This window comes from Talpa occidentalis, unplaced genomic scaffold, assembly GCF_014898055.3.
Source record: "Talpa occidentalis isolate TD23 unplaced genomic scaffold, MPIMG_talOcc4v2.1, whole genome shotgun sequence".
NCBI classification, from domain to species: domain Eukaryota; kingdom Metazoa; phylum Chordata; class Mammalia; order Eulipotyphla; family Talpidae; genus Talpa; species Talpa occidentalis.
This window is the reverse complement of record NW_026555331.1, coordinates 50,119,315-50,140,436: the sequence shown is the minus strand read 5'-3', so window position 1 is coordinate 50,140,436 and position 21,122 is coordinate 50,119,315. Positions and strand designations below refer to the sequence as shown.

The 21,122-nt window shown below is 36.4% G+C and overlaps 1 protein-coding gene across 8 annotated transcripts in view; it reads right to left on the bottom strand.

Annotated features, from left to right (window-relative positions):
• STAU2 (staufen double-stranded RNA binding protein 2) overlaps window positions 1–21,122 on the bottom strand; it is a 251,657-nt gene that overhangs the window by 154,818 nt on the left and 75,717 nt on the right. For all 8 annotated transcript variants that reach the window (XM_054692175.1, XM_054692174.1, XM_037505302.2 and 5 more), the window contains 3 exons: window positions 10,171–10,330; window positions 8,569–8,676; window positions 7,285–7,497 (listed from right to left, as the gene is read on the bottom strand). In XM_054692175.1, coding sequence (XP_054548150.1) covers window positions 7,285–7,497; window positions 8,569–8,676; window positions 10,171–10,330 — 481 coding nt within the window. The remainder of the gene's footprint in view (window positions 1–7,284; window positions 7,498–8,568; window positions 8,677–10,170; window positions 10,331–21,122) is intronic.

Here is a 21,122-nt window from a genome sequence, read left to right as displayed (position 1 = left end):
GGGTCAATTATTATTTCAAACATTTCAGCAGAGCAGAATTGCTTCATAACTTCTATTCACCAAAAAACAACAAAAAGAACATGAGAAGACAAGCCATGGCTGGGAGTATTAAAAATGTGTGCAATATATATATAATTAAAAAATCACATTCAATATTCAAAATGTACATTTTTAGAACTCCTAAAATGTACTAAATCTCTTTTTAAGAAGGGCAACAGTGATAAAACTATGTTAACAGAAAAAAAATGAAAAGATAATCTCATAAGGAGTCAGAAAATGCATACAGAAAAACCATAGTAAGAAACTATCTCAAAACCATCAATTCAGCAAAAATTAAAAAGTCTGACAGCCTTAACTGGTAAGGATGAGCAGTAACATACTTACACAGTACTTACTATAATATTAATTAGAACATAATTTGACAATATCTAGGTAAGCTAAAGATTTTATCTCTACTGCCAGTGGCCTAGTCCTATGCATATATATATATATATATATATATATATATATATAATACCTTAGAAAACTGTTACCCTTATGTGCTAGCACATATGTATAAGAATACACAAGCAGTTTTACTGAAAGAGCAAGAAAAAAAAAAACAGAAACAGCCTAAACAATTATCAATAATAGATAAATTATGGCATATTCATATAACAGAATGGCACATAAACAGTGACAATGAAAGTATTTCAGGAAAAAATGTGAGAAAAGCAAGCAGAGAATTCATCTAGTATGACAATATATTTAAGTCCAGTGAAACTACCAAACACTGCTGATATTAACTATCAATAAATGGAGAGACTTATGTTTAATTATAAGATACAATCAGATACAATATTGTTAAAAGATCAAGTCTCCTCAACTGATTTATCAATTCATAGCAATCCTAATCAAAATAGCAGCAGGCTTTTTTTGATAATAATTAATGAGTCCTTGTAAAAATTCATATGGCAAAGGGTAAATAACAAAAACAACCTTGGGGAAAAAAATCAAGCTAGAGGACTCAGACTGCCTAATTTCAACATTTATTGTAAAGCTATGGCAGTCAACACAATGCATGTATTATTGGCATAAAGATAGACACAGAGATAAATGAAACAGAACAGTGTCCAGAAATAGATCCACATATACACGGTCAACTAATTTTTAACAAAGATGCAATAGCAATTCAATAGGAAAAAAAAGGTAGTCTTTTCACCAATAGTACTGAAATAATTGTATTTCATAAGCAAAAGACAAAAGAAAAAAAAAACTTCAATGCATACCTCCTACCATCTACAAAAGTTAACTCAAAATGGGTTATAGACTTAAATATAGTATCAAAAACTATAAAATTTTCAGAAGAAATGGAAAAGAACTGAAAACCCCTAATTAAAAACACATTTTATAGAGAGTCTTTCTATGAAACAGGAGTCAAGAGTATATAATGGAGAAAGGAAAGTCTCTCAAAGAATAGTGCTGGGAAAACTGGACAGCCATGTGCTAAGAATGAAACTAGACTACTATTTCATAGCATACACAAATATTAACTCAAAATAGATAAAATTTTTGAATGTAAGACCTGAAACCATAAAATACATAGAAGAAAACATAAGCAAAACACTCCACAAGACAGGTTTCAGTAATGTCTTTGTGGATTCATCTCCACTCCCACTGAATAGGAGAAAACATTTGCATACCATACATCTACCAAGGGGTTGATATCTAAGATCTACAAAGAACTCATACAATTCAACAAAAAGAAATCAACTTAATTTTTAAAAAGGGCAGAAGAGCTAAATATTAGGCAATTATCCAAAGAAAGATACACAGATGGCTAACAGGTACCTGAAAAAACGCTCATTATCACTTATCATCAGAGAAATGCAAATCACCACGACAAGATATCACTTCACACCTTTGAGAATGGCCCACATGTTAACAGAAATAACAAGTGTCAGCAAGGATATGGAGAAAAAGGAAGTCTCATACATTTTTGGTGGAAAGGGAGACTGGTCCTGCCCCTATGAGAAACGTATGGACATCCCTCAAAATATTAAAAATAGGTATACCATATGATCCAACAATTCCATTCTTAGCTATCTGCCCAAAGAATGCAAAGACACTAATTTGAAAGAACGCTCTTGTATTCACTGCAGCACTATTTACAATAGCCACGTTATAGAAACAACCTACATGTCCATTGGCAGAGCAGAGGATATTTACACGATGTAAATACTACTCATTTACAATAACATGGATGGAAATGGAGGGGATTATGCTAAGGGGAATACATCAGAAGACAAATATGGATGCTGCCACTTATATGTGGAATACAGAAAAACAAAACAAAGGGTCAGATAAAATCAAACAAGTAACAAACCCTAGAAATCTGACTGTGGAATTGAAGCTACCAGAGTTGGGAGAGGAGAAGCAAAGCAGGGAAGGGGCACAATGGACTACAGAAAAGGTGCCAGGGTGTGGTATGATAACATATACCTGAAAGATAAGCTCTTAGACCTCTAAATCAAAGGTTTTAAAACAATAATATATTCATTTTGTTAGGGGGAAAAGGCAGTCCCAAAGCAAATTCCATACAGGCTTTGTGGACTCCACCCCCACCCCAGGTCAAAGCCAAAGACACTGGGAACTCCAAATCCCATCACCACCAAAGGGAAGGTGGCTGGGACCTGAGGGTGGGGTTAAGCAGCCAGGTGGATACAAAAGGCAGACACGTGGGCTTTGGGGGCTCTCTCTCCATTTTGGGGCGCTCGGCCAGCTCGCGGCGTCCGTCTAGCTCTGAGAGTGACTTTGGGGTTTCCAGGTCGTCGGATCGGGTAGGACGCAATAAAGACTTTATTTCCCTATTTTCTCCCTGAGTTGTACATTTTCCTTATTTCTTTTTCTCTTGTAAATAAACCTTTTATTAACCCTTTTGCGTGTGTCTGTAGTAGAGTATTCATAAGTCCCTTTAAAGCGCGCGGGTGAGGACCCACAGCCAGGAACCCGTTTAATATCGGGGTTGCTCTATAACAATTTGAAAAAATGAAATTAAATGGGTAATCAAATGTAAGTAGGCAAAATATATGAGTAACACTTCAAGCTTATGTGCTACTAAACATATTAAAAAATCCCCAATATCATTAGTCTCTGGGGAAACATGAATTAAAATCACAATGAGATATCACTTGAGTGATATATACTTGAGTGACTTGAGTGACTGAAATTTAGGGCTATACTACATGTTAGAAAGGATGTGCAAAACTAGAATTCTCTCACACAGCTAATGAGAATGTAAAATGCCACAATCACTTTGAAAAACAATTGGTAGTTTCTTAAAATGTTCCGTATACACCTATGAAATGAATTCCACCCTTAAGTGTTTACCCAAGAGACATGAAAGCATATTCCTGTAAAACTTACACATAGATATGTTAAGTCGCTTTACTTGTAATAGGTCAAAACTAGAAACACCTTAAATAGCCACTAAAGGTGAAAAGATGAACAAATGATGGTATATCTTTACAACAGAATACTACTTAGCAATAAAATAGCACCAACATTGATAAATGCAACAAAATGGATGAATTTCAAAATGATTATGCTGAGTGAAAGAAGACAGCTAAAAATGAGTGGCCACTTAGGAACTGGGGGTGGGAGGATTACAAAGGGGCATGAAGACATTTGTGGAAGTAGTAGATAGGTTCATTATCTTGACTGTGGTCATGGTTTCATAAGTGTGTGTGTGTGTGTGTGTGTGTGTGTGTGTGTGTGTCAAAACATATCAAGAAGTACATGTTAATGTACATATGTACAGTTCACCATATGTTAATTATACCTTTTAAAGTTGTTTTTAAAAATCTAACAAAATGCCATTTTTCAGAAAAGGAAACACTGTAAAATATAAGGTAAGGAAATGTTAAACACAGTACTAATGATAGGAGGTAGTATCATGATGAGACAGAATAATGGAATAAGAAAGATTGAGAAAATTCTACATTCAAGCTGGGTGGTAGATTTTACTTACTTTTACTTGGTGTGCGTTTTAATTTATAGACAAGTTCTATATAAACATGCTAGCAAGCACCCTATTTTAATTTTGTACGGAAGAATGTTTATGAATAAAGCTTGTCTCAGCAGCTTAATGGTGGTATTAGTCACTATAATAAGGAATGCTGGAGGAGCAAGAAGGATAGAAGGGAACGTGATGAGTTCTGGGTAGAGTTTAAGGTGCCTGTGAAGTATTAAAAATATCCAATATGCACTATAAAGCATACATGAGTATTTGGGGATCATCCATATAAAAACTGAACTAAAGCCCTGAAAGTATGAAGAGCAGCCTCTTCATACTTCAATGAGAGCATCAATACTGCAATTTAGATGACGGGAAAGGAGAAAAGGAAAATTTTAGCTTTTGATGAAATACTGGTTTCTGCTACTTACGTATCAAAAATAAAAATTAAATGTAAATTTCCTTTACAAAGGAAATAAAGGCAGACGGGTAAGAAAAGATAGACAATAATTTTTAAGTCTAAAATTGAGTATCAATGAAATGCTAAAGCAAAGCTTTTAAGTCTGGCATTAGAAGTATACCTAGTTCATAACGGTGTTCAAATAAATAAGAATATACTTCCAATGGCATGTTGTAATTATTCCTGTTTAATTCACCTCTTTCATTCATAAGAAGGTGTTTAAATTCAAAAGACACTGTTGCAATATGGATTACAGTGATAAAGACTCTGATGCATAAATCCAATTAGATAAGAATGGAGTTCTGAGAATATTAAGAATGACTAGTTTTCTTCCCTTGTCTGAAATTAACTTCTAGCATCCTTGAAAATTACACTATTCCATAGATATCAAGACTTTAAGAGTATAATTCTACAAACTAGCAAGGACACCTTTTTTAAATTTTTATTTATACATTTTTTATATCACTCTTCACTTTTGTACAATGTGTGCTTTTTCCTCTCAGGTGTAGTCCCCATAAAATTCCCACCACCAATTCACCTGGGCACCTTCATCATAGTCCTAGTAAGGACATTCTTATAGTTGTGTAGTTGTGTCCAGAAAATTTTATCTCCAACACAAACAAATACATTTTCAAAAGATACTATTTTAAACTTAAGCTGCCATTTACTGGTCTACTATAAGGTGTGACTGTACTTAAAATTATCTAAATTCTAACAATGTATGTATGTTGCTTTCTCAAATAACCTTACATTGTAGGGAATATATAAAGGCTTTATTTTCACACAAGACAGGAATGGCATGGGTAATTTCAAGTGTGATATATATGAGGAGAAATGCAGGGAGCTATCCTAATCTGGGAGATCTGGGAGTGGGAGAGGATTAGAACGGTTCTCTGAAGAAATCAAGTTTAAGTTGAGATCTGAATGCAGAATAGAAAGAAAGTTCTGGGATAATATGTTTATATGATAGAAGTAATAGTAAATAATTTAATACAAAATGTTTCTCCCCATCAAGAAATAACATTTAAACAATAGTCTTGCTTTTAACTTCCATGGTTAAAAGGAACAAGAGTTATTTTTCTATCCTACTATAAAAATGTATTATTTTAATATTCTTAAATTATCATAATTCGGTTTAATTTAAATCAGATGCAAGATATTGAGACCAGTGTTGTACTGCCAGTCTGATATAGAACACTACTCTTTCATCACGGAGAAGCGATGGATTTTATATATAAAAAGATTTAAGAAAACAGATCATGGAGATATCCATGTGCATATAAAATACGAATAGACAGAATCAGATACAAAAAATAGTTAATATTTTTATTATCAAATATTTTATAAATTATTTAATAATTATTAGTGCATTCTATTATTCTAGCTACAATAATCCTTCCAACAAGATTTATTAAAAAATGTAGAAAGTTCAATTATTATTCCTACTTTAAAAATGAAATGTAAGATTAAAAAAAGTTAAGTAACTTGCTCAGATTACAGAAATTCACACTCAAAACTGTCTCTGAAGATGATGTTCTTATATAACCATATTCTGCTCCCTGACAATGTGGTCATAGCACACAAATAAAAGCCACACCTCCTCGGAATCACTATAACTCATGATAAGTGGACTAATCTGACATTTATTTTCTAGCTACCTTACATCTAGTATGGAATGCTATTTCAGGGAATGCAAAAGCTGTCTCTCTCAGTGAAATTATGACAGCATTCATTAAAAAGAACAAGCATTTATGTAGTTCTTTATTTCTGTAAAAATGTAAAAATGTATTTTTAATAAAAACATAGGTACAAATGTATAAAACCCTATACTAATACTAAATTGTGCCCTTACATGACAAAAGAAACTCATCAAAGGTAAAATGTGTTTCATTTCTATAATCCTTTAATTTGTACAGTCTCATGAGAAGTCTGCTAAGAAAACTAAGCTGAGCTAGCAACTGACATGCTGGCCATTTAAAGTTTTTTTTTGGCACAGAATCCTACTTCCATTCTTTTCTACATACTAAGCACTTATGGGCACTGTCCTATACTGTGTGCTGATTCATCTTATTCCTCTGACCCTTTTATTTGGATGGGGGAAAGAGTTAATGTAAATAAAATTTGATCCAATACAAGAATCACAACATCTTGAAAAGCTGTGTATTCAAGAGTCTTCTTTGGTAAGGGATACATTCCTGAAAAAATGGAAACAGGATACCATTACCTTACAGGGTTGCTACAAGAATAAAACTTGATAAAGTATGCAAAGTGCTGGGACAAAGTCTGGCACACAGAGTGCTTTATATTTACTGCGTGCTGCTGCTGACAGTGTTAGTGTCATACTCCTGTTTATCACTATTACCATTTATGCTATCCTATGAAGTCACTGTACAGCAGAACAATGTGCAGGAAGATCACTGGATTGGCAATCGACTAGTTCAGGTTGCTCCAAAAAGTCAATCAATGAAAGTAAGCAAATTTCTTTCAACATATTTAGTAAACATTTATTTATAAAATGAGGAGTGATATCATCTATCTTACACTGGCACGACAGGAAATTATACAAAAGGTCATCATGAAAAATAAAGTATTTTTTAAACCATAAAAAATTGTAAACATTTAAGGCATTAATGATCTTATGAATAAATTCAGGTGTACATGTGTCTAAAAAGCAAAACAGAATTATTAGCTGATAGTCATATGTCCAAACCCAACTCCAGGACAGTATATAATCCACAGATTTGGGGGCCTGCTTTATGGAAAAACTGATAATCTGTAGTTACTGTGTTTATATAGTAAAACTGATTTATTTTCACAAGTATACACTTACCTTTATTATTGTTTTGGGACGTTTTTTAAAAAATAGTTTTGGTTTTTCAACCACAGGAAGAGGTGGGAGTTTTTTAAGTTCCTGTAAGACAGTGGTTGCAGCACGCTTCTTGGAGAGTTTCTTGCTATTCCCCTCTCCCTCTGCAGAGAATTCTCCCACTGACACTCGAGTAACAAAGCTTTTCATATGTGGTGGTCCACTTTCTTTAATAACCTATTAAATATAAGTAAAATACTAAATAACATAAGGCACTTAAAATGTGTTTTTATAACATGAACTTTCTTAATGTTCACAGAATTATCAAAATTAAAATTAAGAATTATGCCAAAATTATAGATATCAATAATAAAGTTATATAGGAACTATTCATTTGTGAGATTTATGATGCTTAAAGAACTGAAGCTGAGTGAACAGAAATCTAAATAAAGAGACTCAAATAACAGTCAAAGCTGGTTTTTTTTTCACTAATTTAAAATAGGCAGTTTCAATTATGGTTACCCCATTTCTCATGAAACAGAAAATTAAGAATATAAAACATAACATTAGAGACATAGGCCATCCAGAATGATATATAACTGTGTATACATCTAATGTTCTCCTCTGTAAGCGTAGGTTACAGGAGGACTATGTCTTATTGGGAGTTCTATAACCCACAAATCATTCTGAATGTGCACACAGAAGCCTCTTAAAAACAGTTGATGGGCAAAAAATAACCTGTTTGTCTTTTTTTTTTTATGGAAACCTCAAAGATTGTTTATAAGGAATATTTTCTGTAACACCTTAAAAGGTAAATAGATAAGCCACAAAATACCTAGACTTATCATACAGGTATGGATATTAAAACATAAAATTATCTCTACCCACTGTAGGGTCCATGTTCTAATAATTTCAGCATATGTACAATTACTTTTGATAGTATTTTTCCTGTCATTTCTTGCTGTGACAAAGAGACCCTCAAGCATATTTTCTTCCTGCCTCCCTCACTTTGCTGCTTTAATCTGTTAGAGAATGAGAAATCAGATAACCCAAGTTGTTAGAATTATGTCTAAGAAGAACATACACAAGTTCTCAGTCAAGATTAATTGACACTGCCTGTAATAAAATGTGGGAGCTTTGTAGTCTGTAAACATCACATAATTAGAGAGGACAGTGAGCTAGTATATAAGCACATTAATGCTTTCAGCATACTAGTATACCAGTTAAATTTACTTACTTATTTATTTAAAATAGAAAGTAACAGGTGGGGGGCTGGGAGGGGATAGAAAATCTCTACTGAGCACATACCTCAAAACTGACAGGCATATTTCGCTTCAAAGCAATTTCAAACACTAAGCTGATCTCAGATTTATTAGCATCTTTGTCATCATCCATTTCTTTTCCTGATTCACCATTCTAAATCACAAAAAACAGGGTGATATTGAATCTTTTCTTTGTAACAAACTTTACATGTATTCTACAATCAAAAGGCCTATCTCAAATGCAACAAGAAACACACTACCATACTGTGTCTTGTGGATTCCTATGTAACCACAGTCGAGGTCTGCACTGAGAGGCATTTTGTTGTTCCATTTTTAGTTTTCCTCAAAGTAGAAGAATAAATGCTCAGTGTAGAAAGCTTTTATTATTCAACTATCCACTAATCTGAGTTTATTCTACATCCCCAGATGCAGTTCTCTTTAAAAATCTCTATTCCCCTTCACGCACAATACCTCCAACTATTGATATCTGTATCTTCTATGAAGACTAAGTTATAGAAAGAAAACAGAGATGCAAATCAAGATTTTGGAGCTGTCTGGCTCTGGCACCAAATCACTTATTCACTGATTTAACACCTATTTTTGGAGGGCCTCATATATGCCGAACAGAGTCTAAGTATTAAAGATAAAGAAATAAAATGACAGTAACCCTGCTGTCAAGAAACTTAAGGTCTGCTGAGAAAACAAACAAATAAGAGTGGTAATGAAAGTGTACAAAAGAGAAAAAAAAAGTACGTAAATCTGCCATTAAATAAGTTTGAAAGGAAGAAAAAAAAAAACAGGTTTGGAGGAAGGGACATTTATAGAGATTGAGTATGTAATTAAAAGAACTAAGTGGAGACTTATAAGACATGTCTGACCTGCAGGTACTATTTTGAAGTCAATAGAAAAAGTAGTTGAAGCCATGAGTATGGGTGAAATCACCCAAGATTGGCCTCAATATCTTCATCTATAAAATAAAGTAGGCCTGGGGCCTCCCTGGTGGCACAAGGGGTTAAACACCACACTATGAAGCAATCCACAGCCTCTGCAGCACTAGTTCAATCCCCAGTCCGCCAGGGAACAGACCACATGGCAAAGCAGACCTCTCCTGGCTCGCCTGCTGCTCCCCTCAGCAGTGTGTTTCAGTCAGTCTGCCTGTTCTGTTCCCCGCTCTGTCTCTGGTGAATCCTCTCATCCCCCTCACTGCATCTCTGGCCTGAACCCAGTTCTTGTATGCATAAATAAATAAATCTTAAAAAAAAAATACAGTAAACCTGAAAAATTCATGAAGATTCATATTAAATTCTTTGATTTCAAATTAACCCAATGTAATACATGTTCAGTAAATATAGCATTAAATACAATGTAAGTAAATGCTACTTCTTATGTTTGTCGGTATCTCAAATCCCTAAGTTGCCTGAAAGGTGAAATTCATAGGTGAAACAAAGGCGAGGTCATCACAGCAAAAAGGGACATAGGAGTCTAGTATAGGAGATGAGTAATCTGAGAAGCAAACGATACCAGATCACCACTCTTGTATTCCTATGAGAAGAGACTATTTTAATTATAAAAATTCACTTATCTGTCTTCTCAACAATCTTACTAGGGAACTATAACAAAAAGACTGTCACATGTAGCAGTTTCCCACCTGCGGTGACTTTTCTGGAATGGGTTCATTCTGCAGTGCTTGGAGGGCTTTCATGGCAGCATTGTGTCTAGCAGCTTGTCGAGTCTTTCCTTCCCCAAAAAATTCATTATTTCCTACTGTCAGCTGAACATAAAAGATCTTGGGCATTGGGCAATGATACCTACAATAAGAAAACAAAAATATTTATTAATGTTAGTTCAATAAACTCACTCTATAACCGTAAGCAAGATTTGTTTCCTTTAAAATGATACCAACTATATGATATACTATACCTCTTACAAACCTAAGCTGCAACTTCACAAATGTATTTATAAAAGATAAAAAACATAAGTTAACATATCTATAGATAATAGTGAATGCTGATCTACACGAGAAATATATTTTTAAAAATAAACACAAATGGGGCCTCCCTGGTGGCACAGGGGTTAAATTCTCAGTACTACCCAGCTATCATCAGCCACTGCAGCATGAGTTCGAACCCTGGCCAGGGAACTAACCCACATGGCCCAGCAGACCTCTCCTGTCTTGCCTGCTGCTCCTCTCAGCAATGTATTTCAGTCAATCCACCTGTTCTGCTTCCCACTCTGTCTCTGGTGAATCCTCTCACCTTCCACACCTCTGGCCTATACCCCAGTTCTTGTATGCATAAATAAATAAAAATAAATGTTTAAAAATACATAAACATAAATGTAGTAAAAATTATTTTGTTAAACCACAGAAGACTTCCTGTGAGTCAAATGATCTGGTGCTAATAGATGGGGATCCACTACAGAGGATGGAGACCAGCAAGTCCATTTAGGGGTTTAATGTGCTTTTAGATTAATATGCTTTTAACAGAACTTATATATGGTTAGAAATGGGTGGGGCAGAGACATGGAACTATTTTACAGAGTAATGAGGAGGTCAGATTTAACATAAAGAATAGGGCATTTAAAGCCAGTTCTTAAGCAGAAAGTATCCTAATAAGAAGTATTTATTTATTTATTTTTTTTTTTAAATCTTTTTTTTTTTTTTTTTTTTTATAGAGGCATGTTTTATTTATTTATTTTGTTTGTTTGCTTGTTTTGTTTATACATGCACTGGGTACAGTCAGAAGCGCGGGAAGGTGAGAGAATTCACCAGAGCCAGAGCGGGGAGCAGAGCAGGCAGAAGGACCGAAGGACACTGCTGAGGGGAGCAGCGGGCGGCAGGAGAGGTCTGCGCGCCATGTGGGATCCTCCGCCGGTGGCCGGGGAGCAGCCGGGGATCGAACCGGCGCCGCAGAGGCCGCAGGCAGCTTCGCAACCCAGCGCTCAACCGCTGCGCCACCGGGGAGGCCCAGAAGTATTTATTTAATGGCAAAAATTAAGCCAGTTTGTGTTTAATGAGTCTGAGATAAGGAACATGAAAGCTACAATGAAGCATATCTGAAGATATAAAAGGAACTGTAAGAAGAAATCTAGAAGAAATTAAGAAGAAAAAATTAAGATATGCAATAAAATCCATTAGTTCAACAATTATTTAGCACCTTCTATATTAAGAGAGGAATATGACAATGAATAAGGATATATATTCCAGTGGATAGTACAAGTAATAAATAACATATCTAGTATGTTAAATACACGTAAAAAGGTGGGAAATGTTCAGAAGTGTCAACAATGAGTTTCAGATAAGGTGGTCAGGGGGGTGTCACTGAGAAGATGACAAATACGTAACGACCTAAATAAAGTGAGGAAACCATGCAGATGTCTAGCACAACACACTTAAGGCATAGAAAGCACCTCAAGGGCAAATGCCCTGAGGCATCAGTGTGCCATGCACATTCAGGTAGGTCAGAGGATGCCCATGTGGTTAGAGTTGAAGGAGTAAGATAAAAGAAGAAAAGACATGGCCAGATTACATAGGGATTTCATTAGAAATCATTGTAAAAATCTGAATTGGCGTGAGTGAAAAGGCCAATTATTAGAAGGTTATGAGCAAAGAGGGGACGTAATCTAACTTACATTTTAGAATGATCACCTGATGATTATGTTGAGAACAAACTGTAAGGAAATGATGATAAAAGCAAGGAGATATATTAGAAAGTTATTACAGTAATACAGAGGAAAGGCAACAGTCTCCTGAACCAGGATGGCAGGAGGGGAAGCAAAAAGAAGTAGCTGGATTCTGGATGAATCTCAAAAGTGGAGACAATGGAGACTATCCAAGAAGTAGCTATGGAGTATGAGAGAGCAACTGGAGGGTAGAGTATCAAATTGGTGAAGACTGCAAAAGGAATGGTGTTGTTGGGAGTGACATAAGCACCTCTGGTTTAGAGATGTTAAATTATTAAGCCTGTTAGACATCCAAGTGGAGAAGTCAAACAGACAGATTTATGAATCTGGACTCCAGGGAAAAAGGTCCAAAGTAGAGAAAAATTTGAGAATCGTTGATACATAGAATTTAAAGCCACAGGATAGGTGAAGTCTCTGTGGAAGTGACAGAAGGAAAACCAGGCAAGCACAGTGTCCTTCTTGAAAGCCAAATGTGAAAAAATATATCTAGGAGGGAGGGAGTTGAATATATCAAAAGCTACTCATAGGTGAAGTAAAATGATGACTGAGAAATAGGATCATTGAATTGGACAAGTCAGCAAAACCAATATGATCAATTTTGATGGAGTTATAATTATAGTTACAATTTATAATTATACTTATAAATATAATGCTAAAAAAAAAACCTTTACTGAAAAATCACTCCAGGGCCTCCCCTGGTGGCGCAGCGGTTGAGCGCTGGGCTGCGAAGCTGCCCACAGTCTCTGCAGCGCTGGTTAGATCCCAGGCTGCCCACGACAGTCCCACATGGCACGACAGACTTCTCCTGCCACATCTGCTGCTCCCCTCAACAGTGTATTTCGTCGGTCTGCTTGTTCTGTTCCCCGCTCTGGCTCTGGTGAATTCTCTCACCCTCCCGCGCTTCTGACTGTACCCAGAGCTTGTATAAATAAATAAATATTTTTTAAAAAAAAAAATTCACTCCAGTGCTGAAAAATGTCTGTTTCCAAGCAAAGAGAAGTCCAATCAAGGTCCTAATAAGTTTTGGATGATTATAGCCAAGTAGTAGTGCTCTATAGTCACCTAAGGTAAGTCGGACACAGTACATTGTGTAAGAATTCACTCAGCAGATGGGACTAATCAGTGAAGGTTTACCAAAGGTGAAGGACTAGAAATGTAGATCAGTACTGAAGATGCAGATTTGGGAGACAATAATTGAAACCATGTGAGTGGATAAGCACCTGGAAAGGGTAAGTGTAAAGGAAGCAAGAAAGAAAGCCTATCACTGGAATCTGATTAATGCCCATGATCAAAAGGCAGGGGAAATAATATACGGCAGTGAAGGAGATGAAAGATGGTCAGAGTTAGAAAAGACATTACAACAAAACATCAGGGAAAGGAATAATCAGCAGTGTCGGATGTAGTCGAGAAATGCAGAGTATGGGGGGAAAAAAAAGAAAAGGTTGATGTTTTAAATTCTTAAAGTCAACTTTCTTGGTCCACAGCTTAATATTAATTTTTTTAAGATAAAGTATTCTAAATGTTTTCATTGTATGTCATGCTTCTCATTTTTAATTGGCAAATATAAAAGTTAAGGGAAGAAAAAATCACTTACAGTAAAAGACTACTGCAGTCTATATGTAAAGACTGAAAAGCATTAAAAGCCATCACTTTTTAAAAGAAACAATCTTTCTTGCTCTTTGATTACAATAACTAGTGTGCTGATGGGCACAATTTCCTATTATCTATTTTATTTTAGCTACCTTTAATGCAGAAATTTTGACAGACTAATTGGATGGAAGCAGGTTATCTTTACTTTGTATCCTACAAGATTCAGTTTTCCCACCTCCACAGAACTTCATGCATATTTTTAACTGGTTTCACTATAAAACGGTAAAACAGACAACCTGAAATCAGAAATGTTACTCCTAGACTGAGATCTTATACAGCAAGCTTTCACCATAGAGCGAATGTTTACAATTAATTATACACTTCTGAAAATAGAGGTCCACAACTGGAATGCTAACAGACCTTTAACTACAGTAGAGGGAGTGGGCGCCACTATAATCACTAAGGCCTGCTGACAATTACAAAACTCATTTCGGTTTGCCACAGAGACAAACAAAATTTCTGTTCATTATAACTTTACTGGAATATGATGTCATAACACATAACCATACTGAAACAATCTGCTGATTTTCTGACCAAAATATTAATTGCACACTAAAGAGCCCTTGGGGCCTCTTCCTTTTCAGTCATCAAATATGGCTCTATGTGTGTGCATGTGGACACGTATGTATATGTTATATCATATGTCATATAAATATCAGGGAAAAAGTCAGGTATGTTGTATTTTTAACATAAAAAACATTCCCACACTAACAACAGAATATACCAGAACTGTCGATATCCATTCCAGTTTCACTCCATCCTCTTACTTAATAATGACTGTTAATAATCTACCCCATGTGGTTTGAATACCTTATATATCACATCTCCTCATACATCATGACAATTAAGATTAACCAGAGCAGTCTCATTAATGGCACCCATATTTAATTTTAGGAAAGATGAAGCAGAATGGCTTTTGTGTGTTAGGTCAGGATCTCTAAATATTTATTTCCTTTGATTAAAAAAAGACTCAAATTTATTAATTTTAAAGGTCAATATGCTTTATTTAAAAGTCCCTTTTTTCTATTTTTTTATTTTATATATCAAGTTCATTTTTGGTAAGAGAATACTCTTACAAGTGATATACATGTTTCTACAAATTAGAATATATTTACCTAATTTTACGTTGCAATTCTTGAATGACTTTTCTCATTTAGATTTTTGTGGTCAATGCTTAGATTCCCGTAGTGATTACTATTAAAAGCTGAGCCAGGAAAATCCACCCATCCAGGCGATTAAGGTTTCAGAGTCAAATGACTCTACCCACAGTCTCCAAACTATAACTTGCAATATATGATCCCATTTTCATCAGGGTCATCTTTAGTACTTGTTAAAAATGCAGATTCCAGCATTCCCCTCATGACCTGATCTGCTGTATCAGGGACAGAAAAAGACTCTTCACCCAACAAGTTTCCCTAGTGATCTTTGCACACTAGAAGACTGAGCACCTCCACTGCACAATATCACCACATCTCACAATACAGCTCACATCACTCAACAATTACTTCACACCCCATGGAAGCAAGGGCCCACATACAGTCCTTAGAGCACCATGGACAGGTTTCTTATGTAATCTTCACAGCAGTTTGGTGATACTCATGTCCATGGTCACAATGAGATGTAATAAATCTCCCCAACAGAGTTGCTGAGAATCAAGCACAAGAGTGTCAAACTTCAGAGTTTAGGAACCTCTTAGTTTCCTAAAAATCTGCTTTATTCTCTTCTTATTTTTGTTCATTTTGTTTCTTAAATGGGTTATGTCCTTGGCAGATCAGAGAACCTAAAGCAGGGATCCCAAAGCTAAGGTTCACTAGTAGACTTCAGCAGCATTTTACTGAATAGCTGCTGAAATAAACAGAACTCCAGGATGAAATCCTGTTTTCAGGGTATGTCAAGGCAAGCAGGATCAAAAACAGACACAAAACTGAGTGACTTATTAAGAGTGAAAAGTCAAAATAATGTACATCATGTGCCTCGTTGCTTAACAGTCTAAATTTTATAAAGGCTGCTATAAAACCCCTTTTCCCCCTCATGCCTCTTTGCCCTATATGTTTCCTGAAAGTTTTACAAAAAAATAAATATAATTTCAAATGAAATAAAATAAAAGCTTCCCTTTCTTTATATCCCCCCACCCACAAATCCTTAGATTTGGCCTATGTTCAAGACCTCACAAGTCAATTCAAAAATAAAGAAAGGATGTGTATTTTGTTTCTTTGAATTAATATTTAACATTCCTTATCAGTTGTTTTTTGTTTTTTTTTTGAGTGACGGGAAGACTTATGTAAGTATTCTCGTAAGAATGTAAGTATTCTTCTATTTAACTATCAGCTAAAACCACTTTCTAGGGCCTCCCCGGTGGCGCAGCGGTTGAGCGCTGGGTTGCGAAGCTGCGCGCGGCCTCTGCGGCGCCGGTTCGATCCCCCGCTGCTCCCCGGCCACCAGAGGAGGGTCCCACATGGCGCGCAGACCTCTCCTGCCGCCCGCTGCTCCCCTCAGCAGTGTACTTCGGTCCTTCTGCCTGCTCTGCTCCCCGCTCTGGCTCTGGTGAATTCTCTCGCCCTCCCGCGCTTCTGACTGTACCCAGTGCATGTATAAACAAAACAATCAAAGAAACCAGCAAACAAATAAATAAAGCATGCCTCTATAAAAAAAAAAAACAAAACAAAAAAAAAAAACCACTTTCTATACCATATGTCTTTGCCATTCTCCCTGAAGTTATTTCTTTAGTGCTCCTTTTATAGACTCATTTTGTATTATCTTTTTAAACAACGAAAACCCATGTATCCTCCCTACCATTCTCTAACAGTCTTATTCTCCAACATCTCCACTTTCTCAAATATCATTTTTACAAGGTGAGAAAGACATACTCCAAATAACAGAAGAACTTTTAAAAATTGAAAAATATTTGCCTCATTTGATACCATTATTCATAAATCTCAATATAGCTTAAGTGTTCATATCTTCTTTGCTGTTTATGTTTAAAATATATGAATATGTTATCTTCTGATCTAATAAGGAAAGGTTTTGGATTTCTGTGTTTATTTCTAACATTGACTGAAAACAGAAATGTCACTTAATCTTTCTATCTCAGTTCACTTATCTGTAAAATATTTGCAGAATCTTTGTTTAAAGAACTCTAAAAGCCAAAACTCAGAATTCAAATGACATGTTGATTATTTTGACTCTTTCTACACTTCTTGGCACTGCTAAACATTCTTTTTCTTGCTTTAGAAAAATAATAGGTTTTATCATAAAGCTATAAAATAGTCCCCTTGGCACATTTTCAAGTTTGTATGTATATAAAATGTCTAGATAGGAGAGGGTTCTTTATTCACATCTATAAATTTTGAAAATATATCTTTTATGGGATCTGAACGTTAAGTCTTGAGGAATTTCAAAAATTAGAACCTATTGGAAAAGATTCACAGGGCAGCTGAAATGAAGCTTTTACAGAAGTATAAGGATATTCTATTCTATTTGCAGAATTATTAATATCTTTTAAGATAACCACTAAAAGCTCGGAAGTGTTTTGAAGTGGCAAAACTATAAAATTCTTTCTTAATTTTTTTTCTTATAAAAAATTGTAAATGCTTTTTTTTTTTCCAGGTTTTTTTTAAATATGATTGCATGGGAGTATAAACAAAAAATATTTAATGGAAGCAAATCTACTGCAAACTAGTAAAGGTAAGTCTGTGTTCAAAATGTAAATTTGATAAGTTAGTGAAATGACTTGAAGAATACAGTAAACAATCTGTACTGTCACCAAAACTACTACCACAATAGGACTATAGAAAGTGGAGCATGTTATCAAAGAGTCCCATTTTGTAAACAATCACCACCCTCAATTCCACACTTGGAATTCAACACAATCCTATTTTTTTGTCCCTTCACTAAATGAATGCCTACATAAATCATCATCATTATCACCATTACCATGATTACAGCAAAAATACACAAAGCCCTCACTATGTGCCAAGTACTATTCCAAGCATTTTACATGCTAATCTCATTCAATCACCATAACCACCTCACTTCATTTTACACATGAGGAGCAGAGAAGTTAACTAACTTGCCCTAGGCCACTCTACTTGAGACAACACTTGAACCCAAATAGTCTCTTTCCAAAACTCATGCTGTTTACCTCTATCTTATGCTTCCTGTGAATAAGCAGAATGAGCACTATAAAATGCAGAGGTAATACCTATAAAAATTGGAGAAGTCAGACCATACTTGGGACATCAAGGCAATTTAAGTTAAATTAGACATAAGAGAACTGATAGATGCTGAAGATCTCTATAAACCATGGTCGTGTTGGTTACCAAAGAGGATGATGAGGACTGAATTGTTTGCAGTCCTATTGCTCTCTTTCATTCTTTGTCTTCTCTCTTAACCCACCTTTTGGGAGCCCAAGCTGAAATGCTAGTGTTTCTATTATGGAATTGCAACTCAAAACCACAATGGGATAACCACTTCACAGCCACAAGGATAACTATAGTCAATAAACAAAGAAAGGCAACAAGTATAAACAAGAATGGGGGGAAATGGTATCTTCATACTTTCTGGTGGGAATGTAAAATGTAGAATGCACAATAAAATATGTGAAAAATGGCTTGGCTATATCCTAAAACAGGTAAGCATAATTACCATTTGTCCAGCAATTCCACTCTTATGTACATGAAGGGAAATTTCCAAAGGTGTTGAAACAAAAATGTATACACAAATATTTATAGCAGCCATGTGGAACTAACCCAAAGGTCCATCCATTCATGAATCAATAGAAACAGCATAGTATTATCCATAAAATGGAGTATTTTACAGCCACACAGAAGAATGGGCACTAATATACTCTATGACATGGATGAACTTTAAAAAGATTATGCTAAGGGGCCTTCCTGGTGGCGAGTGCTGCGCTGCAAAGCTGTCCGCAGCCTCTGCAGCACAGGCTCTATTCCCCGCTGGCCAGGGAGAACCCCACATGGTGCAGCAGACCTCTCCTGCCTCGCCCACTGCTCCCCTCAGCAGTGTCTTCAGTCTGTCTGCCCGTTCTGCTCCCCGCTCTGGTTCTGGTGAATTCTCTCACCCTCCCGCACTTCTGACCTGTACCCCAGTTCTTGTATGAATAAATATTTTTTTAAAAATTATGCTAATATTGTATCATTCCATTTAGATGAAATGTCCACAGCAGGCAAAACCATAGAGACAGAAAATAAATTAGTAGTTGCCAGGGGCTGGGAAGAAAGGAAATGGGAAGAAACTGTTAATGGGTATGGGATTTCTTTTGAGAGTGATGGAATGTTCTGGAAATAGTGATGATGGCTGTACAAAACAATGAATGTACAATTTACAGTGTATAGAACTGTATACTTTAAAATGGCTACATTGGGGCCTCCCTGGTGGTTCAGGGGTTAAAGTCGCAACACTACCAAGCTTGCGCCAGTCACTGCTGCATGAGTTTGATCCCCGGCCAGGGCATTAGCCCACATGGCGATGCAGACCTCTCCAGCCTGCCCACTGCTCCCCTCAGCAGTGTATTCTGGTCGTTTGCCTTTTCTGCTCCCCGCTCTGTCTCTGGTGAATCCTCTCACCCTCCTGTGCATCTGGCCTTTACCCCAGCTCTTGTATAAAAATAAATAAATCTTTTTTAAAAATTGCTAAAAATACATTTTAAATAAATAAAAAATAAATAAAATGGAGACAATGGTAAATTTTATGTTACTGAAGTTTACTTCAATAAACATTATTTTTTAAATGCTCATCCTCCTTAGGATTCACTCTTCTGGTTCTCATAAACAAGACAGTCTTCCTAGGTGATCTTACCTACTCCTATTTACATTCTTGGCAGATTCCCAGAAATTAGTAGACCAAATTGAAGGTGAGGGGGAGAAGTGGGAGAACAGGCAACCCTCCCTTTTGAACTCTCAGAAACTAATGCCCTGGTCTTCTTCTTGCCCTTGTTTGATTGCAGGGGAATATGTGAATTAAAATAGTAATTTAACAAATATATGCTAGGAGCTGCCTCATTCCCGAAGGAAAATGGACTGCCTTCAGGAGACAAGCAAGCAATAAACAGTATCTAGCACAGGCTACAAAGAAAATAAAACATAGCAAGGGAACGTTGTTTCTATAGGACATGACACTTGAATAAAGAGGTGAGTGGAGTGAGAATTATAGGGGTGGAAATGCCTGGAGGAAAAAGCATTCCAAAGAGTCCCACAAATGCCAAGGCCTTGGGAGGTAACATGTTGGGCATTTTTTGAGAAACAGCAAGTGTTTTTACCTGGAAAGCAATAAATCAAGGGATGAGTGGTAGTAAACTCTTCTGAGAAGAACCAGGAAGCAAATCAAAACTTAATTCCACATACAATGGGAGCCATTAAAGGGTTCCAGGCAGGGGTGCAAGGAGTTAAGTCTCAGCACTATGAAGCTATCAGCAGCCTCTGCAGCACGAGTTCCATCCCCAGCCATGGAGCTGACCCACATGGCACAGCAGACCTTTCCTGTCTTGCCCTCTGCTCCCCTCGGCAGTGTATTTCAGTAGCTCCGCCTGGTCTGCCCCCCACTCTGTCTCTGGTGAATCCTCTCATATATGCCCCCGCCCCCACCTCCCGCACCTCTGGCCTGCCCCCCAGCTCTTGTACGTATAAATAAATACAATTAGGGAAAAAAAAGGGAGGTCCCAGGCAGCAAAGTGATATTGTCTAACTTAAAGCTTACAACATACCACTGCTTATCCCAAGAGAGCAGATATAGCAGGCCACTGCACAGTCTAGACATCTACACAAGTCACCATTGAAATAAGGAGACTGAATTACCAAGAAGAAGAGCATTTTCACAGGATTACTAGAGTCGGATTGCTGGCAGTGCTGAAAGTCTACTTAAAGATGGTGGTCATTATTTCAAGATAGGACCTGCCAGCACAGTTGTGTTTTTCTGTAGCTTCCTGGGTACAAGTGCAGAAGTTAGAGGAACTTGACTTAACCAGTAGTAATTTTGTCTAGCATCAGTGATCATTCAAGGTGGAAAGTGTATTAGAAAATACAGAAATTAGGTGACTATAGGATCAATGAAAAATTAGTGATAGACTCCAGTGAAATAGTCCTGAAGAAACTGGCAGGTTGTTAAAGGATAGAACCACCACGGACGTTCTACTCAATGATTTCCAAGTGCACAAATAACAGAAGACATCCCTCTATCCTGCCTCCCAGTGGACAGACAACACACAGAGAAGCAGCAAAGTGTGCCTCTTGCATGGTGACTGACAAGCAGAGC